This window comes from Pelobates fuscus, chromosome 1 (assembly GCF_036172605.1).
Source record: "Pelobates fuscus isolate aPelFus1 chromosome 1, aPelFus1.pri, whole genome shotgun sequence".
NCBI classification, from domain to species: domain Eukaryota; kingdom Metazoa; phylum Chordata; class Amphibia; order Anura; family Pelobatidae; genus Pelobates; species Pelobates fuscus.
The window spans coordinates 482641934-482663191 of record NC_086317.1 but is presented as its reverse complement, the minus strand read 5'-3'; the positions used below and the strand labels follow the sequence as shown (position 1 = coordinate 482663191).

General features: G+C 41.0%; 1 protein-coding gene across 1 annotated transcript in view; it reads right to left on the bottom strand.

Annotated features, from left to right (window-relative positions):
* LOC134585904 (olfactory receptor 5AC2-like) overlaps positions 1-19429 on the bottom strand; it is a 46559-nt gene extending 27130 nt beyond the window's left edge. The window contains exon 1 of the mRNA XM_063441390.1: positions 19337-19429. Within this exon, the coding sequence (XP_063297460.1) occupies positions 19337-19429 (93 nt within the window). The remainder of the gene's footprint in view (positions 1-19336) is intronic.
* Positions 19430-21258: the final 1829 nt, after the last annotated feature.

The window sequence follows — 21258 nt, the reverse complement described above, 5'->3', positions numbered from 1 at the left end:
AATGAGATTGGATTGAAGACGGATGGAAGATGATAAGGTTTTCAAGGATGCTTACCCATATTAATGAAATTGAGAGAAATTGGTAGGTGTAAAATATTCATAAAGCCATGTGAATACTGGAGACAACTTCGATACCTCATGGTTAGTAGTTAGTAGTATAGCCTGTTCCTCAGGATAGGCACCTGAAGAAGATGTCCAGAACACTGAAACACATTGTATACTGATCATGTGAACTTTGTACTGAGATACTTCATATTCTTAAATGTAATGTTTTTTTTTTTTGCTGTGTAAACACATGCTTTTGATTTCACTTTAATGAATGTTGCCTCTCTCCTGTTTGACATCTGAGGACACAAGCTACTACTAATCCTGACTGAAAACAAAGGTATCACACTCAAGCTGACTTTAGCTGATCCAGTTACAGAAAAGACTGAGTGTGACACCAACTTTTACCATTTTTATCCCAAATACTTTGTGTTACAGCTGTGCTACGCAATTACCGTGTTCTGTTTCTAATTTGTCTACAGTGACACCCATTCCAGTCCATTGATTGGGTATACTTATACATTTACTAAAGTCACTTTATTACACATATGGTGTATGCCACTGACACTTTTAGGGTATTTTTATTGCATACATTGGATTTCATGTTTTGTTTTTACTATATATTGTGTTGTTCACTTTAATTAATAATGTGCTTAAATTGATTAACTGCCCAGGGTCCATGGTGTCTAGTGGTGGGGACTCCTTCTTGTTTCTTTGTACTTGCCTGCTCCCTCCCCAAGTACCTTCCTGGTGTATTACAATATGAAGGAGCTGGCTGGTGCAGGCAAGTACAGACCAGCTCCTTCACAGCTACAACCCTTGCCCAGGATTTCAGAAATTAGTGCAGGTGATATGCTAATCCTTGGGACTATCTGCAATATTATTCAGTTAGGTAAGTTAGGTGGCCACCATGCCCCAATGAGTCTGAGGCCTTAGACGGCCACCTATTTTGCCTAACTATAGAGTTGACTGTTTAGATTTACAAAAAGAAAAAAGGTGTAAGAGAGCACTGAGAATGGACAACAGCTCAGCTCTCAAAATGGTATTAGCTCATCTTGTGCCATTACAAAAAGAACCAGGCCATTTGCATATCAGAATGATTGCACGCAAAATGGCAGAACAGGTAAAAAATACAGGCCGGCTCTCTTCTGCATGAGAGATACAGCAACCCCAGACGATTGTTTCAACCTTGTTAGGCATTATCAGTGAGGTATAGCCGATATCTCTCTAGGCACCAGGAGCATGGGGTTCACATCTGGATTACCCTTCAAACTTAGGGAGAGCAAAAAAATAGGGTGCAAGAGAATACTGAGAATGGACAACAGCTCAAATAGTCTGCCTTTTGGTGGTTTTAACTCATGTGCCACTACAAAAAGAACCAAGGCAATTTGCAAATTAGACTGATCCCACCCAAAAGGGTGGTCCAGATCCAAAATACAGGCCAGCTCTCTCTGCACAAAAGATACAGCAACCCCAGACGATGGTTTCAGCCTTGTTAGGCCTCGTCAGTAAAGAGTAGCTGATACCCCTCAAGGCACCGTGAGCAAAGGGTCAGCATATGGACTCTCTGTAATGGCACAAGTGAGCAAAAGGCTATTTTTCAGACCTGAGCGTGGATTTACCAAAGGGCAAGCTCTTGAGGTTATCAATGCTTTTGTCCTCAGAGTATTCATATTCTTTGTTTTCATGTTTAGATTTAGCCCATGTTCAGCTCTTCACTGCCATGCTTTTTTAAATGGCAGCTGCAGGGTATCTGCAGCCACAAGTGTTTAACCACACAGTTGTTCACACTTATGTTAGGGGGTGAATGTAAATTTTGATCCCTGACATAGACAATGTGCAAATGCAGAACAAAAGTCATAAATCAATTGCCAAACAGCACAAATCCTAAAAAAAGAAGTTCTAGTGATTGAAGGGAGGTAAACTTAAAGGAGTTCTTGATATTGGAAGGAGACAAACTTCTATAATGCACATATGTATTAGAAACGACCAATTCTCAACAGGTCAGCAGTAAAATATTTAAGTATTTCTTTGTTCACGTGGAATGGAAATCACGTTTTGATAGTTACCATCATGGTGCGGTTGCAGCCGACACTGTGGATCTCTGATTTCGTAAAGTTTATCTTTAGATTGTAGAGACAACCAAACTAGTCAAATTCTTGGATAATAGCAGAGAGGGACGTTTCTGGGTCTTGTACTGCAAATAGAAGATCATCAGCATAAGTGGAGATCTTGCTCTCTCCCAATTGTCCCCATATGCCCATTATATCGTGTTGAGAAACGGTTCTAGGCTGAGGATAAATAGCACGGGTGACAAAGGGCACCCCTGACAAGTGCCGTTACAAATCAAGAATGGATAAGATAAGGTTTCATTTACATAAGCTCTGGCTGATAGGTTGGCATAGAGAATCCTGAACCATGCCATCATATTCGGGCCAAAGCCTGGTTGCTGTAATGTTGGCAAAAGAAAAGACATATTCACCCTGTCAAATTCCTTCTCCACATAACCAGTATTTTGGGAGAGGACCACTTTTGGGCAGTGTGAATCAGATTGAGGACCTTAGCAGTGTTGATTCGAACCAGCAGAGTTGATTCGAACCTCTCTATTACTGATGGATCCAAATTGGTCTGGGTGTTTCTGATCGGGCAGCAAGGGTTGGATGAAAAGACCTAGAATCTTTGCGAAAAGCTTCAGATCAGCATTCAACTGAGAGAAAGGTCTACAGCTGGAACATGTGGTGGAGTCTTTTCTACTATGTGGGCCAACAATGTGCTGGGGTCCAACTGTCTTCCATCTTTGATTTGGTTAAGCATATTGACCATATGTGAGACTAGTTCCTTAAAGTATGTTCTGTAGTATTTAGCAGTAAGGCCATCCTGTCCAGGACTTTTCCTGTTTTTAACTAATTTCAGGGCAAAGTGAGGTCATTCATTGTAATTGGTTCTTCCAGAGTGTGCATTAAATGTATGCCCATCGTGAAGTAAAGGTGTTTGGTGAAATATTCTTGTTGTTGAGTTAGTTTATCTGTTTCTACTTTTTTGCTATCTGGACTAGTATAGGGTAAGTTGTAAAGAGCTTAGTAGTATTGCTGAAAGCCCTATGTGATAGATTTTGGGGTGATGTGAGTGGTTCCACTCTGGGAAATTTTAGGGACAAAGCATCTCTGTCTGACCTTTCTCAGTGTCCTGGGAAGCATCTTGACACTCTTGTTACTGTATTTATAGAATGCTTTCTGGGTGAGGCAAAATTGAAATGTGATTTGTTGCATCAAGCGTCAGTTGAGGTCTGACCTAGCTGTAGTAAGTTGTAAATAAGTGACTTCATCTAGCATGGGTTTAGGCTGCGTTTAAAGGCTAATGATCTTAAGAAGGAGCTCATATATTTCTCATGAGCGTATTTTTTGCACCGGGCTCCATGTTTAAATTAAAAGACCACAGGTGGTACACTTATGTGCGTTCCATACAGAGTGTGGAGTGGAGAAAGTTTGGAAACAAATGTTACAAGTGGGTTTGCACATCTGTTTGGATATGGGTGTCACCTAGTAACGATTCATTTAGTCGCCTTATCCATTGTCATTGGTACAGCGAGAGGGAGGTTATACTTATTATAACAGGATTCTGGTTGAACCATGACATTGGTGCTATCCTAGCCGTGTGCAAATCATCCAAGTGTTGGTGTTGGATGAAGAAATAATCAATGTGTGAGTATGAAGCATGAGGTAAGGAGAAGAATGTGTAAACTTTGTCTGTAGCAATCTGACAGTTGGAATTCATGTAAGAGTTTTCTCATTGCCCCATGGGACATGACCCGGGAGGGAAGAGGAGCCCGAAGAGGTGTCCACCCTGGGTTCCAGCAGTGTGTTAATGTCTCCTCCCAGGATGAAGGTAGCTTCTCCGAAGGATTCTAAAATTTGCAGGACTGTTGCCAAGAAGTGTTTTTCCCCTTATTATAGGTATAGATTAGCAAATATAAATCAGGAATTGTAAATCGTGCTTTTCAGGAAAAGATATCTACCCCCGGGTTGGATAGTTTTGCCTCCTTTTGGAATAGTAAAATAACCCAGAGGATACTATTAGTTTTTAGAACTTAGGAGTCCTACTCATCATGAAATGTCTAACTATGTAATGTGTCGACTCCTCAAGGCACTCAGTCCAGGCAGAGCATCTCCGCTTCCAGCACTCTTATTCCCCGCGGACGTATCATGTATGTCCCCGGTCCTTAAGGACTGTTTGTCAGAGTTAAACTCCATGCTAACCACTGGCTGGCCTCTGGCTCAGTGGGCACATACATTACCCATAATCATAACCGAGGTTAGGTGAGGGATCAGCCCCGATCATCCTTTCCACTGGACCAACCCTGATTGACAAGGTACCTTTTCTGCCGTACACTGTGAAAAGAAACACAAGTTATAAACACAAAGAAACCATAAAAGATGACTAAAAATGGAAAGAGGGAGGGAGGGAAGCTGTTCCAAGCTGTGATTATGAAGATGGCTAAACCTCTTACAGAAAATGACCCCTACATATATGAAACCTACCCCTTACCCAGGGCCCCACCAATTTACTTACTTAAGACCACCTCTGCCCGACACTCCCCCCTATCACACATGCCCCTATTCCTAGCTAGCCCAGTGCTGTATTTAGCCCAAGGTAAACGAGGACGCATTAACCATTAACCATACCCCACTCGGACTTCCCCGGTGTTTTTCCCTGTCATGGGGGGGTCCTGCTGGCCACCTTATGGACACCCCCCCGGAGTGCAGCTGTTTTAGAATCAGAGGCAGCAAAGCTGCTGCCTCCCTTGTGAGCCGCTTGCTGATGCCACTTGACCCGGAATATGGCGTCATTCCGGCTCCCGCATCAGTAGACGGCCCGAGAGGTGCGAGGGAGCAGAGTAGGGAAATCTCAGCTCCCTCACCATCTCTGATTCTAAGACAGCCGCACACCTCACAGCAGCCCCACTGGACCCCAGGGACAGATTCTAAGACAGCCGCACGCACAGCTCTCACAGCAGCCCCACTGGACCCCCAGGTAGGAAGGCTGGGTGAATAATTTTATTATAATAATTATTATAATTAAGCATTATAATAATATTTATAATTAGTGTGTGTGTATGTGTGCCTGTGACTGTGTGTATGTGTAACTGTGTGTGCATGTGAGTGTATGTGTGTGTCTGTGAATGTGTGTGTGTGTCTGTCAAATCAGCGAGAGTCTGTTTGTCATTGAGTCTGTGTGTGACTATCAGTGTGTGTCTTTCAATGAGTGTGTCAGTGTGTGTCTGTCAGTGTGCTGTGTGTATCTGTCAATGAATGAGTGTGTGTCAGATCAGTGAGTCTGTGTCTGTCAGTGATGTCAGTGTTTTTGTCATTGAGTGACTGTCAGTGTATGAGTGTTTGTCTGTAGGGGAATGTGTGTTTGTCAAATCAGCAAGTCTGTGTCTGTCAGTGATGTCTGTGTGTTTGTCATTGAGTGTGTGTGTGACTGTCAGTGTATGAGTGTTTGTCTGTTGGGGAATGTGTGTTTGTCAAATCAGCGAGTCTGTATCTGTCAGTGACGTGTGTGTTTTAACCCTTGGGGGGGAGGGGAGCACAATGAAGTGGGGCACTGTAGGTAACTATAGTGTCAGGAAATCTTTCATAGCTCTATAGTATCCCTTTAAAAGGAGTAGGAAAAGGTGGAGTCTAAAAAGAAAGTGGTGGGATCTCAATCAGGAAGAGGTGGGGCAAATTTAGATTAGGGCGTGTCCAGGTTTAGGGAGTGCCTATGGCAGCACAAAACCAAAATACACAGTGAGACCGACATAGAATACTCTGCAGGACCAATGCAGAGGAAGTCATCCAAATATTGGAGGATGGTGTCACACCCGGACTTCTCCTACACTACCCACTCCATGAACATTAAAACATTCAAAACAAAAACATGAGATCAAGCACCCCATGGGCAAGCAGCCGGCCTTAATGAAAGTAAAACTTCTGCCCCAGTCCCATCCGGCCCGTATTTGCACATCCAGAAAAGGGGTCTGCAGCAAGGCAACTCCCCCCTCCCCCCCCGCTGCACTCCCATTGTGCCAGAAACCCCTTAATGCTTTTCACTAGACTATGCCACCCAATTTGCAAAGTAGTGCCAGCGCCCCCTCCACCCACCACTCCACTCACACTGGTATTGGACAGGTACCCACCAGGTGGCACAGGCATGGACTGGAGCAGCGGAGCAGAGCCAGGAGGAACCTGCAAGGCCAATACTAACATCCAGTGGGACAGCAACTGGTGCAGGAGCACAGAGGCCTGGAGGAAGACCCGGTCTGGAGCAGCTTGTAAAGGGATGACAGGTGAGACACCAACCCCCGAGCAGCAACAGGCCCACTCCAGGGGGGCAATACAGAAGTGGATCGCCCTGTAGGCCCAGGGGACACTGAGGGGGAAGATTTACTAGAAACCGATGAGGGGGCACCCCCCAGCATGCCCAGAAATCCCCACCCCCCCTGCATACATGGAGGTGCCCAGAGCCTTTTGTGACAATCCCTGTGGCCTACTTTCCCATCCAGAGGCCTGACTGGCACACTCTCTATCTGATGAGTGGGACACGTGTTGGCGGCCCGTGGTGGAGAAGCAGGAAAGTTGGGAGCCACACCCACCATCGCTCCTGCGTGAGGCGGGACTGCGACTACTATCAGGCTGAACCGGCCACCTAGGTTAATCCAGGCCCTTCGACCGAACTCAGGCTGCAGTCTCCCCGCAGCCCAAGAGGGAGTGGATGCCCCAACCGTGGGGGTCCTAGGGCCGGACTTAAGCTCTGGCACTTGGTGGACACCTGGCCGCCCGGAAAGGGGCTAAAATGGGCAGGTGGTCGCGCTTGATGCCGCGGACTGCCATTGGCAGGAGCGGCCGTCACAGCAGCAGCCTGCAGGTAAGCCAGTTGTGATTGCAGCTGAGCCCTGCCTTCCTGAAGGGCCTCAGCCCTAAGAGCTGAGCCCTGCCACCCTGAAGCGCCTCAGCCCTATGATAGTGCCAGGACACTATCAATATCCATGGAGGCCCTGGCCGCAAAATAAGCACATTAAACATCAGCACAGGTAAGCTGTTCCAAGCTGTGATTATTTAGATGGCTGAACCCCTTACAGAAAATGGGCTCCTATATATGTGCAACCCACTTTTTACCCAGGGCCCCACCCCTTTTACTTATTCAAAAACTCCCCTGCCTTGAATCTACACTCCCCTCACTCACACATGCCCCTTTTCCTTGCTAGCCCTTGGCCTGCCTCCTCAGGGTCTGGAACAGTTTTAGAGGGTGTAAAACTATTTCCTTGTTTATGTGTGAGGCTGGACTAGGAATCGAATGCATTACTTCCAATATACCTGCTGACATACTATCACAAAAAAATGCCTTGCAGGTGGATCAGGGGCTGTATACAAGAGTTCATGCTATCAATCATAGGATGGATACCAGACTGAAGGAGACAGAGTGAAAACGTTGCAAAGAACATGTTACAATTTCACATGCCCTTAACATCTCTTTTCCTCAGCCCTAAATTTAACTCCTCACAAACCCTAAACAAACCCTTTACAAAATTCCAAAATGTAAACACGCAAAGCCAAATGCTGAAAAAAATTACCTTAATCCTAGGTTTAACTCTGCTTTCAAAATAAACACCCATTTACCCCAAGATGAAATTTAAAGGATCACTATAGTGTGAGGTAAACAAAGCAGCTTACCTTAAACCAGCACAGGGCTCCCTCGGCGCTGGTGACCTTTCCTCCCCCGCCGACGTCAGCTCCTCCCCCGCCGACGTCAGCTCCCCCATCCGACATCAGCGGAGCTGAATGCGCATGCGGGGTAAGTGCCACGCGCATTCAAAGTGTCCATAGGAAAGTGTCCATAGGAAAGCATTTCTTCATGCTTTCCTACGGACACTCTGCATGATGGAGGCGAAATGTGCCGCCAGCGTCGCAAATGCGCCTCTAGTGGCTGTCGGAAGACAGCCACTAGAGGCTGGATTAACCCCAAATGTAACCATAGCAGTTTCCCTGCGTGCATTTATAAAACTGCAAATACTCACTACACTCACAGATTTAGGCCAATACAGTACAAGTAGAAATATGCACATACTTACAAACAGCCATATACAAAAGATAATCACAAAATAAATTATTACACTTTATTTATTTTGAATTAAAAACATGTACACATTAAACAAAAAGCACAGATATAATATAACTTGTAGCTAGTCACCAGTGGGGTACCTCAGGGTTCTGTACTTGGACCCATTCACTTTAATATTTTTATTAGTGATATTGCAGAAGGTCTTGATGGTAAAGTATGTCTTTTTGCTGATGATACTAAGATATGTAACAGGGTTGATGTTCCAGGACAGATAAGCCAAATGGCAAATGATTTAGGTAAACTAGAAAAATGGTCAGAGTTGTGGCAGCTGACATTTGATGTGGATAAGTGCAAGATAATGCATCTTGGACGTAAAAACCCAAGGGCAGAGTACAGAATATTTGATAGAGTCCTAACCTCAACATCTGAGGAAAGGGATTTAGGGGTGATTATTTCTGAGGACTTAAAGGTAGGCAGACAATGTAATAGAGCAGCAGGAAATGCTAGCAGAATGCTTGGTTGTATGGGGAGAGGTATTAGCAGTAGAAAGAGTGCTCATGCCATTGTACAGAACACCAGTGAGACCTCACTTGGAGTATTGTGCGCAGTACTGCAGACCGTATTTTATCTTTCAGAAGGATATTGATCATTTAGAGAGAGTTCAGAGAAGGGCTACTAAACTGGTTCATGGATTGCAAGATAAAACTTACTAGGAAAGGTTAAAGGATCTTAACATGTATAGCTTGGAGGAAAGACGAGAACGGGGGGATATGATAGAAACATTTAAATACATAAAGGGAATCAACACAGTAAAGGAGGAGACTATATTTAAAAGAAAAAAAAATAACACAACAAGAGGACATAGCCTTAAATTAGAGGGGCAAAGGTTTAAAAATAATATCAGGAAGTATTACTTTACTGAGAGGCTAGTGGACGCATGGAAAAGCCTTCCAGCTGAAGTGGTAGAGGTTAACACAGTAAAGGAGTTTAAGCATGCGTGGGGTAGGCATAAGGCTATCCTAACTATAAGATAAGGCCAGGGACTAATGAAAGTATTTAGAAAATTAGGCAGACTAGATGGACTGAATGGTTCTTATCTGCCGTCACATACTATGTTTCTATGTTTCTATAACCTTACTAGAGATTAAGACTCAGATAATAGTCTATCACTTACTCCTTACTCAATATGTTTTCTGCCAGCAGAGGGAGCTCAAGCCCCAATAAAAGATAACAGTGTTGAGTGAACTCAACAAGGTTATTTTATATCTTGCACTCTTTTTCAATAAATGCCTTTTTTTCTCAACCTCACTTGTTACTGTCTATTCTATTTCTAGCTAGATGCTATCACCTTACTCAATATGCTTTGTCATCAGCAGAGGGAGCTTTAGCCGAAATAAAGGCTAGAAGTACCGAATGAAGCTGCAGTGAGATTCAATAAATGCCTGATTTGATCAGTAGAGGAGCTCCAACCTCACTGAGCTGTTTGAATACAACAAGTAGCAACTAATCACTTGGATATTGCAGAACATTAAAGGGACTCTCCAGTGCCAGGAAAACAAACCGTTTTCCTGGCACTGCAGGTCCTCTCTCCCTCCCACCCCCCATCCCAAGTTGCTGAAGGGGTAAAACCCCTTCGGTGACTTACCTGTATCCAGCGCCGATGTCCCTCGGCGCTGTGTTAGGGTCCGTCCACGCTCCTCCACCGCCGACGTCATCCGGCGGGGGAGACCTATTGGGCATGCACTGCAGCTGGTGGGGGAGACCTAATGCATTTCAATGCTTTCCTATGGGGATTTCAGCGACGCTGGAGGTCCTCACATAGCGTGAGGAAATCCTGCGTCGTTATAGCACACTTTTCGTGACTTTTAGTCGACAGCCACTAGAGGAGGAGTTAACCCTGCAAGGTAAATATTGCAGTTTATGAAAACTGCAATAATTACACTTGCAGGGTTAAGGGTAGTGGGATGCCCCTTCAATTTGTAGATGTATTTAGAAGTTATAGGTTGCCATGAGGTTCTGTGATAACTGAGCAGCAGGAGATGTAGTCAATGCCCAATTTCTATAATATGAGAAAACAGGGGGCTGGCTGCACTCACCTGAATATGCATAAATAGGGTGCTGCTGGGAGCCAATTTATACAATAAAAAAAGAAAATCCAGTGCACTCCATTATCCCCTCAACAGCAACTTCAGTGCTGACGGATTCAGTTAGTTTTTTGAGGTTTTTTTAAAACACCTAATTCAGGCAAAAAATAATGTGGGTTTAGTTACAGTATGTGATCATACATTGCATAAGTCTACCACAACGTCAATTTACCACATTCCCATACCTCAATTCCTATAATAGTCTGGCATGTTCCACTAGTGGTATACCTATTACCCTATATATATGCCTACTATCTTGATAGTGATAATGGAACCCCATGAAAATTTCCTACAGAAAAAGCCCACTGTCATAAATGAGCACATATATGCCTACTACCTTAGTTATACTAATGGAATCTATGAAGAGAGCACACATGAAAAAAAAAACCACATTAAATTGTTCACAGAAAAAACCCACTGTCATAAATGAGCACAAGAAAAATGCCCATACTGAAAAATGCCCATATGGAAAATATTAATTATATTTGATATCAAAATATCCACATACATAACGAGACCCAATCCGGCCATCGGGCACACCTGGAAAATGCCCGGTGGGTTTCAATGGCCATGAGCCGAGAATCAGCCTTGCTGTCTGCCTTCTAGAGATGAAGGAGAGTAAAGATCTCACTTACCGCCACACTGGCACTTTGATGCAGGGGAGTGAGAGAAGGAGTGTGTATGGATTGAGTGTGTGTAAGGGTGCAGTGTGTATGTAGGGTGCAGTGTGTATGTAAGGGTACATTGTGTGTGAGGGTGCAGTGTGTATGTAAGGGTACATTGTGTGTAAGGGTGCAGTGTGTATGCAGGGCGCAGTGTGTTAGGGGTGCAGTGTGTATTTCAGGGTACATTGTGTGTGAGGGTGCAGTGTGTATGTAAGGGTACATTGTGTGTAAGGGTGCAGTGTGTATGTAGGGTGCAGTGTGTATGTAAGGGTACATTGTGTGTGAGGGTGCAGTGTGTATGTAAGGGTACATTGTGTGTAAGGGTGCAGTGTGTGTGTAAGGGCACATTGTGTGTAAGGGTGCAGTGTGTATGCAGGGTGCAGTGTGTTAGGGGTGCAGTGGTATTTCAGGGTACATTGTGTGTGAGGGTGCAGTGTGTATGTAAGGGTACATTGTGTGTAAGGGTGCAGTGTGTATGCAGGGTGCAGTGTGTAAGGGGTGCAGTGTGTATGTAAGGGTACATTGTGTGTGAGGGTGCAGTGTGTATGTAAGGGTACATTGTGTGTAAGGGTGTAGTGTGTATGTAGGGTGCAGTGTGTTAAGGGTGCAGTGTGTATGTAAGGGTACATTGTGTGTAAGGGTGCAGTGTGTATGTAGGGTGCAGTGTGTATGCAGGGTGCAGTGTGTATGCAGGGTGCAGTGTGTATGTAGGGTGCAGTGTGTATGTAAGGGTACATTGTGTGTAAGGGTGCAGTGTGTATGCAGGGTGCAGTGTGTATGCAGGGTGCAGTGTGTATGTAGGGTGCAGTGTGTATGCAGGGTGCAGTGTGTATGCAGGGTGCAGTGTGTTAGGCGTGCAGTGTGTATTTCAGGGTACATTGTGTGTGAGGGTGCAGTGTGTATGTAAGGGTACATTGTGTGTAAGGGTGCAGTGTGTATGCAGGGTGCAGTGTGTTAGGGGTGCAGTGTGTATGTAAGGGTACATTGTGTGTGAGGGTGCAGTGTCTATGTAAGGGTACATTGTGTGTAAGGGTGCAGTGTGTATGTAGGGTGCAGTGTGTTAAGGGTGCAGTGTGTATGTAAGGGTACATTGTGTGTAAGGGTGCAGTGTGTATGTAAGGGTACATTGTGTGTAAGGGTGCAGTGTGTATGCAGGGTGCAGTGTGTTAGGGGTGCAGTGTGTATGTAGGGGTACATTGTGTGTGAGGGTGCAGTGTGTATGTAAGGGTACATTGTGTGTGAGGGTGCAGTGTGTATGTAGGGTGCAGTGTGTTAAGGGTGCAGTGTGTATGTAGGGTGCAGTGTGTGAAGGGTGCAGTGTGTATGCAGGGTGCAGTGTGTTAGGCGTGCAGTGTGTATGTAAGGGTACATTGTGTGTGAGGGGTATTGTGTGTGAGGGGTCTAGTAAGCTTTAATAGACAGGGTGCATGTTTTGCATTTTTCATATATTTATTTAGAATCTTATATTTTATAATATAATACCAGCATTTAACACATAGCCCAACAGTTTGTGAACATATTCAGTTTTGGTGAAACTCAGTTGTTATTAATATTATATTAAGTTCTAAACGTTTCTGTAATTTCTTCTTTTGTATACCATCAATGGGACAGGAAGGATAGGACAGAAGCAGAAAACTTTTTATTTTTATTATTATCTATAACATGTAAGTCAGATTGAATAAAAAAAAAAAATAGTGTCCTTTGGGGTTTTACACGTAGGACAAATCTTAAGAGATCCCTTTTCTCTTTAGAACATGTCTATATAAAGCCTAGATGGAGCTAATGAGTTCATTTAATTGACACAGAAAGTTCGGTATTGGCATAGTATTGCACTGCCTTATGTTGTGGATTCAACTTTATTTTTTTATTTTTCTTATGCAAAATTATTTTCTGTTTGCCATTCTATGGAATTCTACACCAAACAAAACCGGCAAAATCTATCTTTACAATTCAAAGACATTTGCTATATTTTTATTTCTTCTTTCTAGCTTTTTTCTGACAAAATAGAAATGGAAAATGTGTCTCTGATAAATGTCAATGTTACACTTGTTGGGCTTGTGGAGATGGAACGATTTAAATATCTATATGCTGTGTTCAGTCTTGGGGTATATGTAACCAATATGTTATTTTGTTTAATGATTGTTTTCATTATTTGGACTGAACCAACACTTCACGAGCCGATGTATATTTTTATCTGTAATCTGATTATTAACGGGATGCTTGGAAGTACAGTTTTTCTCCCCAAACTAATGATTGACTTGTTTTCTGGATATACAACCATCTCAGTACATGGCTGTCTCATTCAAGCGTTCTGTATTCAGAGTCTGTCTTGCGTTGAAATGTTTACATTTGCAATTATGGCTTATGACAGATTTTTGGCTGTTGGTCATCCTTTGAGGTATTCAAGTAGAATGACAAATAAAAAGGCCTTCATAGGCACATGTGTGATTTGGACAATATCTTTCGTAATTCAAGCCATCGTTGTGATATTGACTGCCCGGCTCTCTATTTGTGGCACACGAATCAACAATGTCTATTGTGAATCAATGTCCCTTGTTAAATTGGCCTGTGGTAATACGTCCCTAAATGATATATTTGGAACTTTTGTGGCTCTCTCAGTTGCATCTTTTACTAACATTGTAACAGCATATGGCTATGTTCAAACATTTGTAATATGCTTAAAGATCTCCAAAGATGAATGTCAGAAGGCCATCCACACGTTGGTGACACACCTGATCTCGTTCTCTCTTTTTATGTTTGGGACATTATTTGTTATTTTTAGACACCGGCTCAATCTTGGAGAAGTGTCCAATATTGTGCACCTTATTCTGTCTGTAGTTGGGCTGACTATTCCCATCACCATTAACCCAGTCATATATGGATTACGAACAAAAGTTATCAGAATTAAAATGACTCATTATATTCATAAATTACACATTAGTCGAGACTAGTCAGGTCAAGTTTTACAATTTATTGTGTTACTACAAAATTGTATGTACAAATTACACTACATCTATACCATACAGGATCTATTTGTGAACTAAAAAGACCTACCTATGATTATTTAAACAAAAAATAAATATAATCCTGTGTGCACATCACCTTATTTTTTCTATAAATATTTCTAGCTCAATCTTGAGAATTTACTAACCAAAAATATGATTAAATAAAGGACAGATTTATCTTGGCATTGTTGGTTAAGTCATCACAGATTAATAGGTAACTTAATTTATATTGACAAATGTTGATATCTCACTTGATATCTCACGTTAAGCAAGAGAATTACAAAATCTTTGATAAAAAATTTAAAAAGTGTAAATGATATATAATCCCTGTAAATTATTATTATTAGGAAGATCAGATTAATTAGTGGAATATAATTAAATTTGCTATACATGAAATTAATATATAATGTAACTTACTGTGGTTAAAGTAATTGTGTATTTGACTGTATGTCTATTTTCCTTTATTAAACATTTTACACAATTGTACCTTTACCAACTTGTGTCTTTGCAAATTTGAGTTTCAATTTTAGGGTTTTACTGGGGGTCCAAAAATTTTAAGTTAAGTCATGGACTTGGGAAAATAAATAAAGAGACACAGTTGAGACACTGATTTAAACAAACCTGAAATGGAACGCATTACATATTTCTTCACCCACCTGATATAATAAAATGCCCAGTTCTGGCAAGTCCTGCCATCATTCATTTACAACATAATGATTCAGATCTCTACACTGTTTGGGAAATGGCAGCTGCAAAACAAAAATGATTTTGACTATTTTGTGGGGCATTGGGATTCTGAGTATTTTTCTGAATGTTACTGGGTTATTTAAATAAGAAAAGTGAAGTTAATTAATAATTAACTTATAATAGTGGCATTTCTGTATCTTGTCTTCTTTTTCTTCCTACAGACTCTTTTGGTTTTGGCAAACGTCTACCAATAGTCAATATATCTCCATAAATATCTGACTAGTTAGTTTATTTAATTGTATTCACTGAATCTTTTTTAACCCCTTAAGGACCGGACTGTTTTTGCGATGTTGTACATTTGCGACCAGGCATCTTTTTACACTTTTGTGGTGTTTGTGTTTAGCTGTAATTTTCCGCTCTCTCATTTACTGTTCCCATACAAATTATATATTGTTTTTTTCAGGACAAAAGGGACTTTCTTTACATACCATTATTTATATAATCTCATGTAATTTAATTTAAAAAAAAATGAAAAAATATGATGAAAAATTGAAGAAAATACACGTTTTTTGACTTTTATGTGAAAAATCTTTTACTCATCTACAAAAGCGAATGAAAAAAACTGCTAAATAGATTCAAAATTTTGTCCTGAGTTTAAAAATACCCAGTGTTTACATGCTTTTTGCTATTTTATTTGCATGTTATAGGGCTATAAGTACAAGTAGATATTGCGGTTTCAAAACATACATTTTTAAAATGTATCAATAGTGACATTGTAACACTATATCTGTCATAAATCGCTGAATAACACCCCACATGTACATATTTTTTTTAAAGTAGACAACCCAGGGTATTCAATATGGGGTATGTCCAGACTTTTTTAGTAGCCACTTAGTCGCAAACACTGGCCAAAGTTAGCGTTCATATTTGTTTGTGTGTGAAAAAAGTAAAAAACTAAATTGAACGCTAATTTTGGCCAGTGTTTGTGACTAAGTGGTTACTAAAAAAGACTGGACATACCCCATTTGCAATACCTTGGGTTGTCTTCTTTTGCAAATGGTATGCCATCATGGGGGTAATTCTCATTCCTGGGCTACCATATGCTCTCAAAGGCAACGTAACCAACCTGGCCATTTTCAATGTAAAAATATTTGACCCATATATTTGACCCTGCAACTTTCAAAAACGCTATAAAACCTGTACATGTGGGGTACTGTTAGACTCAGGAGACTTTGCTGAACACAAATATTAGTGTTTCACAACTGGAAAATGTATCACAACAATTATATCATCAGTAAAAGTGCTGTTTGTGTGTGAAAAATGCAAAAAAAGTCACTTTCACTGACAATATCATCGCTGTGATATGTTTTACTGTTTTGAATCACTAATATTTGTGTTCAGCGAAGTCTCCCGAGTTAAACAGTACCCCCCATGTACAGGTTTTAGGGTGTCGTAGAACGTTACAGGGTAAAATACAGTGATAGCAAATTAAATTCTATGGACTTTTGGCCTGGGTTGGCAGGCAGGTCCCTTAAATTGCAATCAATAAAATAACTTAATTATGTAAAAATATTACATAAATACGCACGTAGAATTTAAATATATATGCATATTTATATATTTGAAGTCTACGTGTATATTTATATAATTATTTATGTAATTTTGTATATGGACATATGAATAGTTCGCATTTTTTTTATTTATTTATATATACATAGATATATATACAATTTAATTCTAAGTGTATTTTGATATAAATATATATATATATATATTAATATCAAAATACAGCTGGGAATAAAATTTCGTATAGATATATAATTTTTTTTAAATTGTATTATTATTTTACATGTTTAAACCCTTAAGTCCGGCGGGCGTATATTTACGTCCTTTTAAAAGCGGCTCTAAACGCCACAGGACGTAAATATACGCCCGCCGTTTTTTTTTTTAACTTACCCGGTCGCCGGTGGTCCCACGCCGGCGATCGCGGTTGGGGGGACTCCCAGGGAGCCCCCCCGTGGCAGATCTGCCTCCTCCGGTCCCTCCCGGTCATGTGAGAGTGAGGTCCTTGCGAGGACCTCACAATCACATGGCCGGTATAGCTGGCTCAGGCATTGCCAGCAGGGGGACCAACTGCAATGACAGTTGGTCCCCCTGCTGGCTGAAAATAAAATAAAATAAAGTTAAAAGTGTAAAAAAAAATATATATATATATACTTAGATCATATATATATATTATATATATATGATCTAAGTATATATATACACACATATACACACATACACATACACCGTCTAGGTGTATTTTAATATTAATATATATATATATATATAATTATATATATATATATATATATTAATATCAAATTACACGTAGACTGATACTGATTAAATATATATATAATTATTGTTATATATATTTATAAATAATATAAAAAAAAATATGTAAATACGTAAAAAAATTAAAAAAAAATAATAATTAAAAATAAAATATTAAAAAAAATATAGATGTGTTTTATTTCGTTCTAACTGTATTGTGATATTAATATATATATATTTATATCAAAATACACGTAGAACGAAATAATATATATATATCTATATACATAAATATATACGTATATATCACTATATATATACCTATATATAAATAAAAATATTAAAAAAAAAATATATATATATACGTATATATACACATATGTATATATATATATTAATTCTACACATATATTTATGTAATAATTTTACATAATTAGGTATCCTAATTAATTACAATTAGCGGGACCTGCCTGACAACCCATGCCGAAAGTATAAGGAATTTAATTTGCTAGCACTATATTTAACCCTATAACTTTCCAAGACACCATAAAACCTGTACATGGGGGGTACTGTTTTACTCGGGAGACTTCGCTGAACACAAATATTAGTGTTTCAAAACAGTAAAATGTATTACAACGATGATATCGCCAGTAAAAGTGACGTTTTTTGCATTTTTCACGCACAAACAGCACTTACACGGACGATATTACTGCTGCAATACTTTTTACTGTTTTGAAACACAAATATTTGTGTTCAGCGAAGTCTCCCGAGTACAACAGTACCCCTCATGTACAGGTTTTATGGTGTTTTCAAAAATTACAGCGTCAAATATAAGGCTTGTGTTTCATTTTTTTCACATTAAAATTCGCCAGATTGCTTACGTTGCCTTTATGACCCTATGGTAGCCCAAGAATGAAGATTACCCCTATGATGACATACTATTTGCAATAGTAGACAACCCAAGGTATTGCAAATGGGGTATGTCCAGTCTTTTTTAGTAGCCACTTAGTCACAAACACTGGCCAAAATTGGCGTTTTTTGCATTTTTCACACACAAACAAATACTAACGCTAACTTTGGCCAGTGTTTGTGACCAAATGGCTACTAAAAAAGACTGTACATACCCCATTTGCAATACCTTGGGTCGTCTACTATTGCAAATGGTATGCCATTATGGGTGTAAATTTATTTCCTGGGCTACTATACAGTCTCAAAGGCAACGTAACCAATCTGACAAATTTCAATTTTAAATGTAACACGCTATATTTGACCCTGTAACTTTCCAAAACACCATAAAACCTGTACATAGGGGGTACTGTTTTACACGTGAGACTTTGCTGAATACAAATATGTGTATTTTATTGCAGTAAAAGCAAACAGTATTATGACATTGACAGTTAAAATGTCATGTAGAACTAAAAAAATAAAAAAAATCTTATTTTCTCCCATTTTTTTCATATAAAATTATGTTTCATAGCTAAATATTTGATATTAAATGAAAGCCCTGTTTCCCCTGAATAAAATGATATATAATAAGTGTGGGTGCATTTAATATGAAAGAGGTGAATTACGGTTTGACAGACATATAGCGCAAATGCCAGGTTTTGTTTACATTTTGTTTCGTTCACAACTTGTACATTTGGCAGCGGTGTTAAGGGGTTAATTTAATTTAAATTACTTATTATTTGTATTTTATAATAATATATATATACACAATATATATAGATATTATATATATTATATGTATACGTGTGTAATTTAATTATAAGTGTATTTTTATATTAATATATGTACATATTAATATAACAATACACTTAGTATGACATTATATATATATATATATATATATATATATATATATGATATATAGACATATATTATATAGGTATAATATATGTCTATATATCATTTATATATATACACATATATAATTATTATTTTTTTATTAACTTTAACTTTATTTTTTTTTCTGATTTTACACTTGCAGGGAGACTGCCTGTCAGCACAGACAGTCCCCCTGCAGGCAGACACATGGACACCTATTGTGACCATGTGGTCGCCCTGTTGAGCGATCACATGGCCACAGGGGTCCTAATTCGCCATGGGAAGACTGTCTGGGCTGCAGGCAGTCTCCTTACAACGGGTGCACCGCCGATCGCCGCCGGGGGAACGACGGCGATCGGGTAAGTACATTGGACCTTTAGAACGGTTCAGGACCGTCACTGGTCGGCAACGCAAAAATGCCGATGACGGTCCTGAACCGTCCTCGGTCGTTAAGGGGTTAAGCATCTACCTAGTTTAAGCATTAAATTGGGTCACTCATGTCTGTCTCACTCACCTGACTCTCACCTGACTCTCACCTGACTCTCACCTGACTCTCTCTATCAGGTTCAGACTGGTACAAAAATTTGGCACAGACATTAAAAGGCGTAGCAGGCCTAAAGCGAGGCCAAAGGTAGGGCATGTTGTGTAATAACCAATGCAACATGCATGCTTCTCCAAAGAAGGTATGTCAGTTTGATGACCCTCAGGACAGTCCATGCACAGAGGCCTGGATAGTTTCTGCATGTGTTTGTTTAGCACAGCACAGGAAAATTGAACAAAAGGCTTGTTCTGCATATGCTTCTGAGCTGCAGGATGTGACAGGGGTACATGGGCTGCAGGATGTGACAGGGCACATGGGCTGCAGGATGTGAAAGAGGTACATGGGCTGAAGGATGTGACAGGGCAGATGGGCTGCAGGATGTGACAGGGTACATGGGCTGCAGGATGTGACAGGGTACATGGGCTGCAGGATGTGACAGGGCACATGGGCTGCAGGATGTGAGAGAGGTACATGGGCTGCAGGATGTGACAGGGCACATGGGCTGCAGGATGTGAGAGAGGTACATGGGCTGCAGGATGTGACAGGGCACATGGGCTGCAGGATGTGAGAGAGGTGCATGGGCTGCAGGATGTGACAGGGCACATGGGCTGCAGGATGTGACAGGGTACATGGGCTGCAGGATGTGACAGGGCACATGGGCTGCAGGATGCGAAAGGGGCACATGGGCTGCAGGATGTGACAGGGCACATGGGCTGCAGGATGTGACAGGGCACATGGGCTGCAGGATGTGACAGGGCACATGGGCTGCAGGATGCGAAAGAGGTACATGGGCTGCATGATGTGACAGGGCACATGGGCTGCAGGATGTGAGAGACGTACATGGGCTGCAGGATGTGAGAGACGTACATGGGCTGCAGGATGTGACAGGGCACATGGGCTGCAGGATGTGACAGGGCACATGGGCTGCAGGATGTGACAGGGCACATGGGCTGCAGGATGTGACAGGGCACATGGGCTGCAGGATGTGACCGGGCACATGGGCTGCAGGATGTGACAGGGCACATGGGCTGCAGGATGTGAGAGAGGTACATGGGCTGCAGGATGTGAGAGAGGCACATGGGCTGCAGGATGTGAGAGAGGTACATGGGCTGCAGGATGTGACAGGGTACATGGGCTGCAGGATGTGAGAGAGGTACATGGGCTGCAGGATGTGAGAGAGGTACATGGGCTGTCTGGTGAGTGAGGGGGGCATGGGCTGGCAAAGAATAAATAAAAAAAACACTTACATTTACTGTAAATTATTAAAAAAAATAATAATCATACAGAAAAAAAACTGCTCTTAATTATTCCCCTGCCTTACCTTTGGCCTTGGCAAGGGGAATTGATTTCCCTGTTGGTCTGATTGTTGAATTGCCCCATACACAATAGAGCCATTATACATACACACACTAGATTCTATATACACACGCAAACACTACAGCCAGTGTACACACATACAGTGGATTCCCTATGAAAACACTGCATGCACTGTACACATACACACTGAATCCCATACACAGACATACATACTAGGGATGTGCATGGGCAAAAAAAATTTTTGGTTTGGTTCAGAAATTCAGGTAAGTAAAAAAATGTGTCTGCTTCGGCAAATCGGAAATTCGTTCATTTCGGCACTTCAGCAATTCGGCACTTCGGACATTCGGCACTTCTTGTCCATAAGGGATGTCCATAAGGGATTTGGCTGTGGTGGTTCACTGGTAAAACTTTTTGTAATACACTGAAATATTTATGAAAGTCAGGTTTTTGTACAAGAAAAGCCTCTATTCTGGGCAATTTAGAGTGTTTTTTCTTACAATTTACCAAATGTCCCAGACATTAACTTCGCCAATCTCTTCATTATATTTAGCTGTGTTAAGGGTTAGTCATGTAGTTTTTAGCCTGCTGAATGTCTTATAAAGATGGCTTTG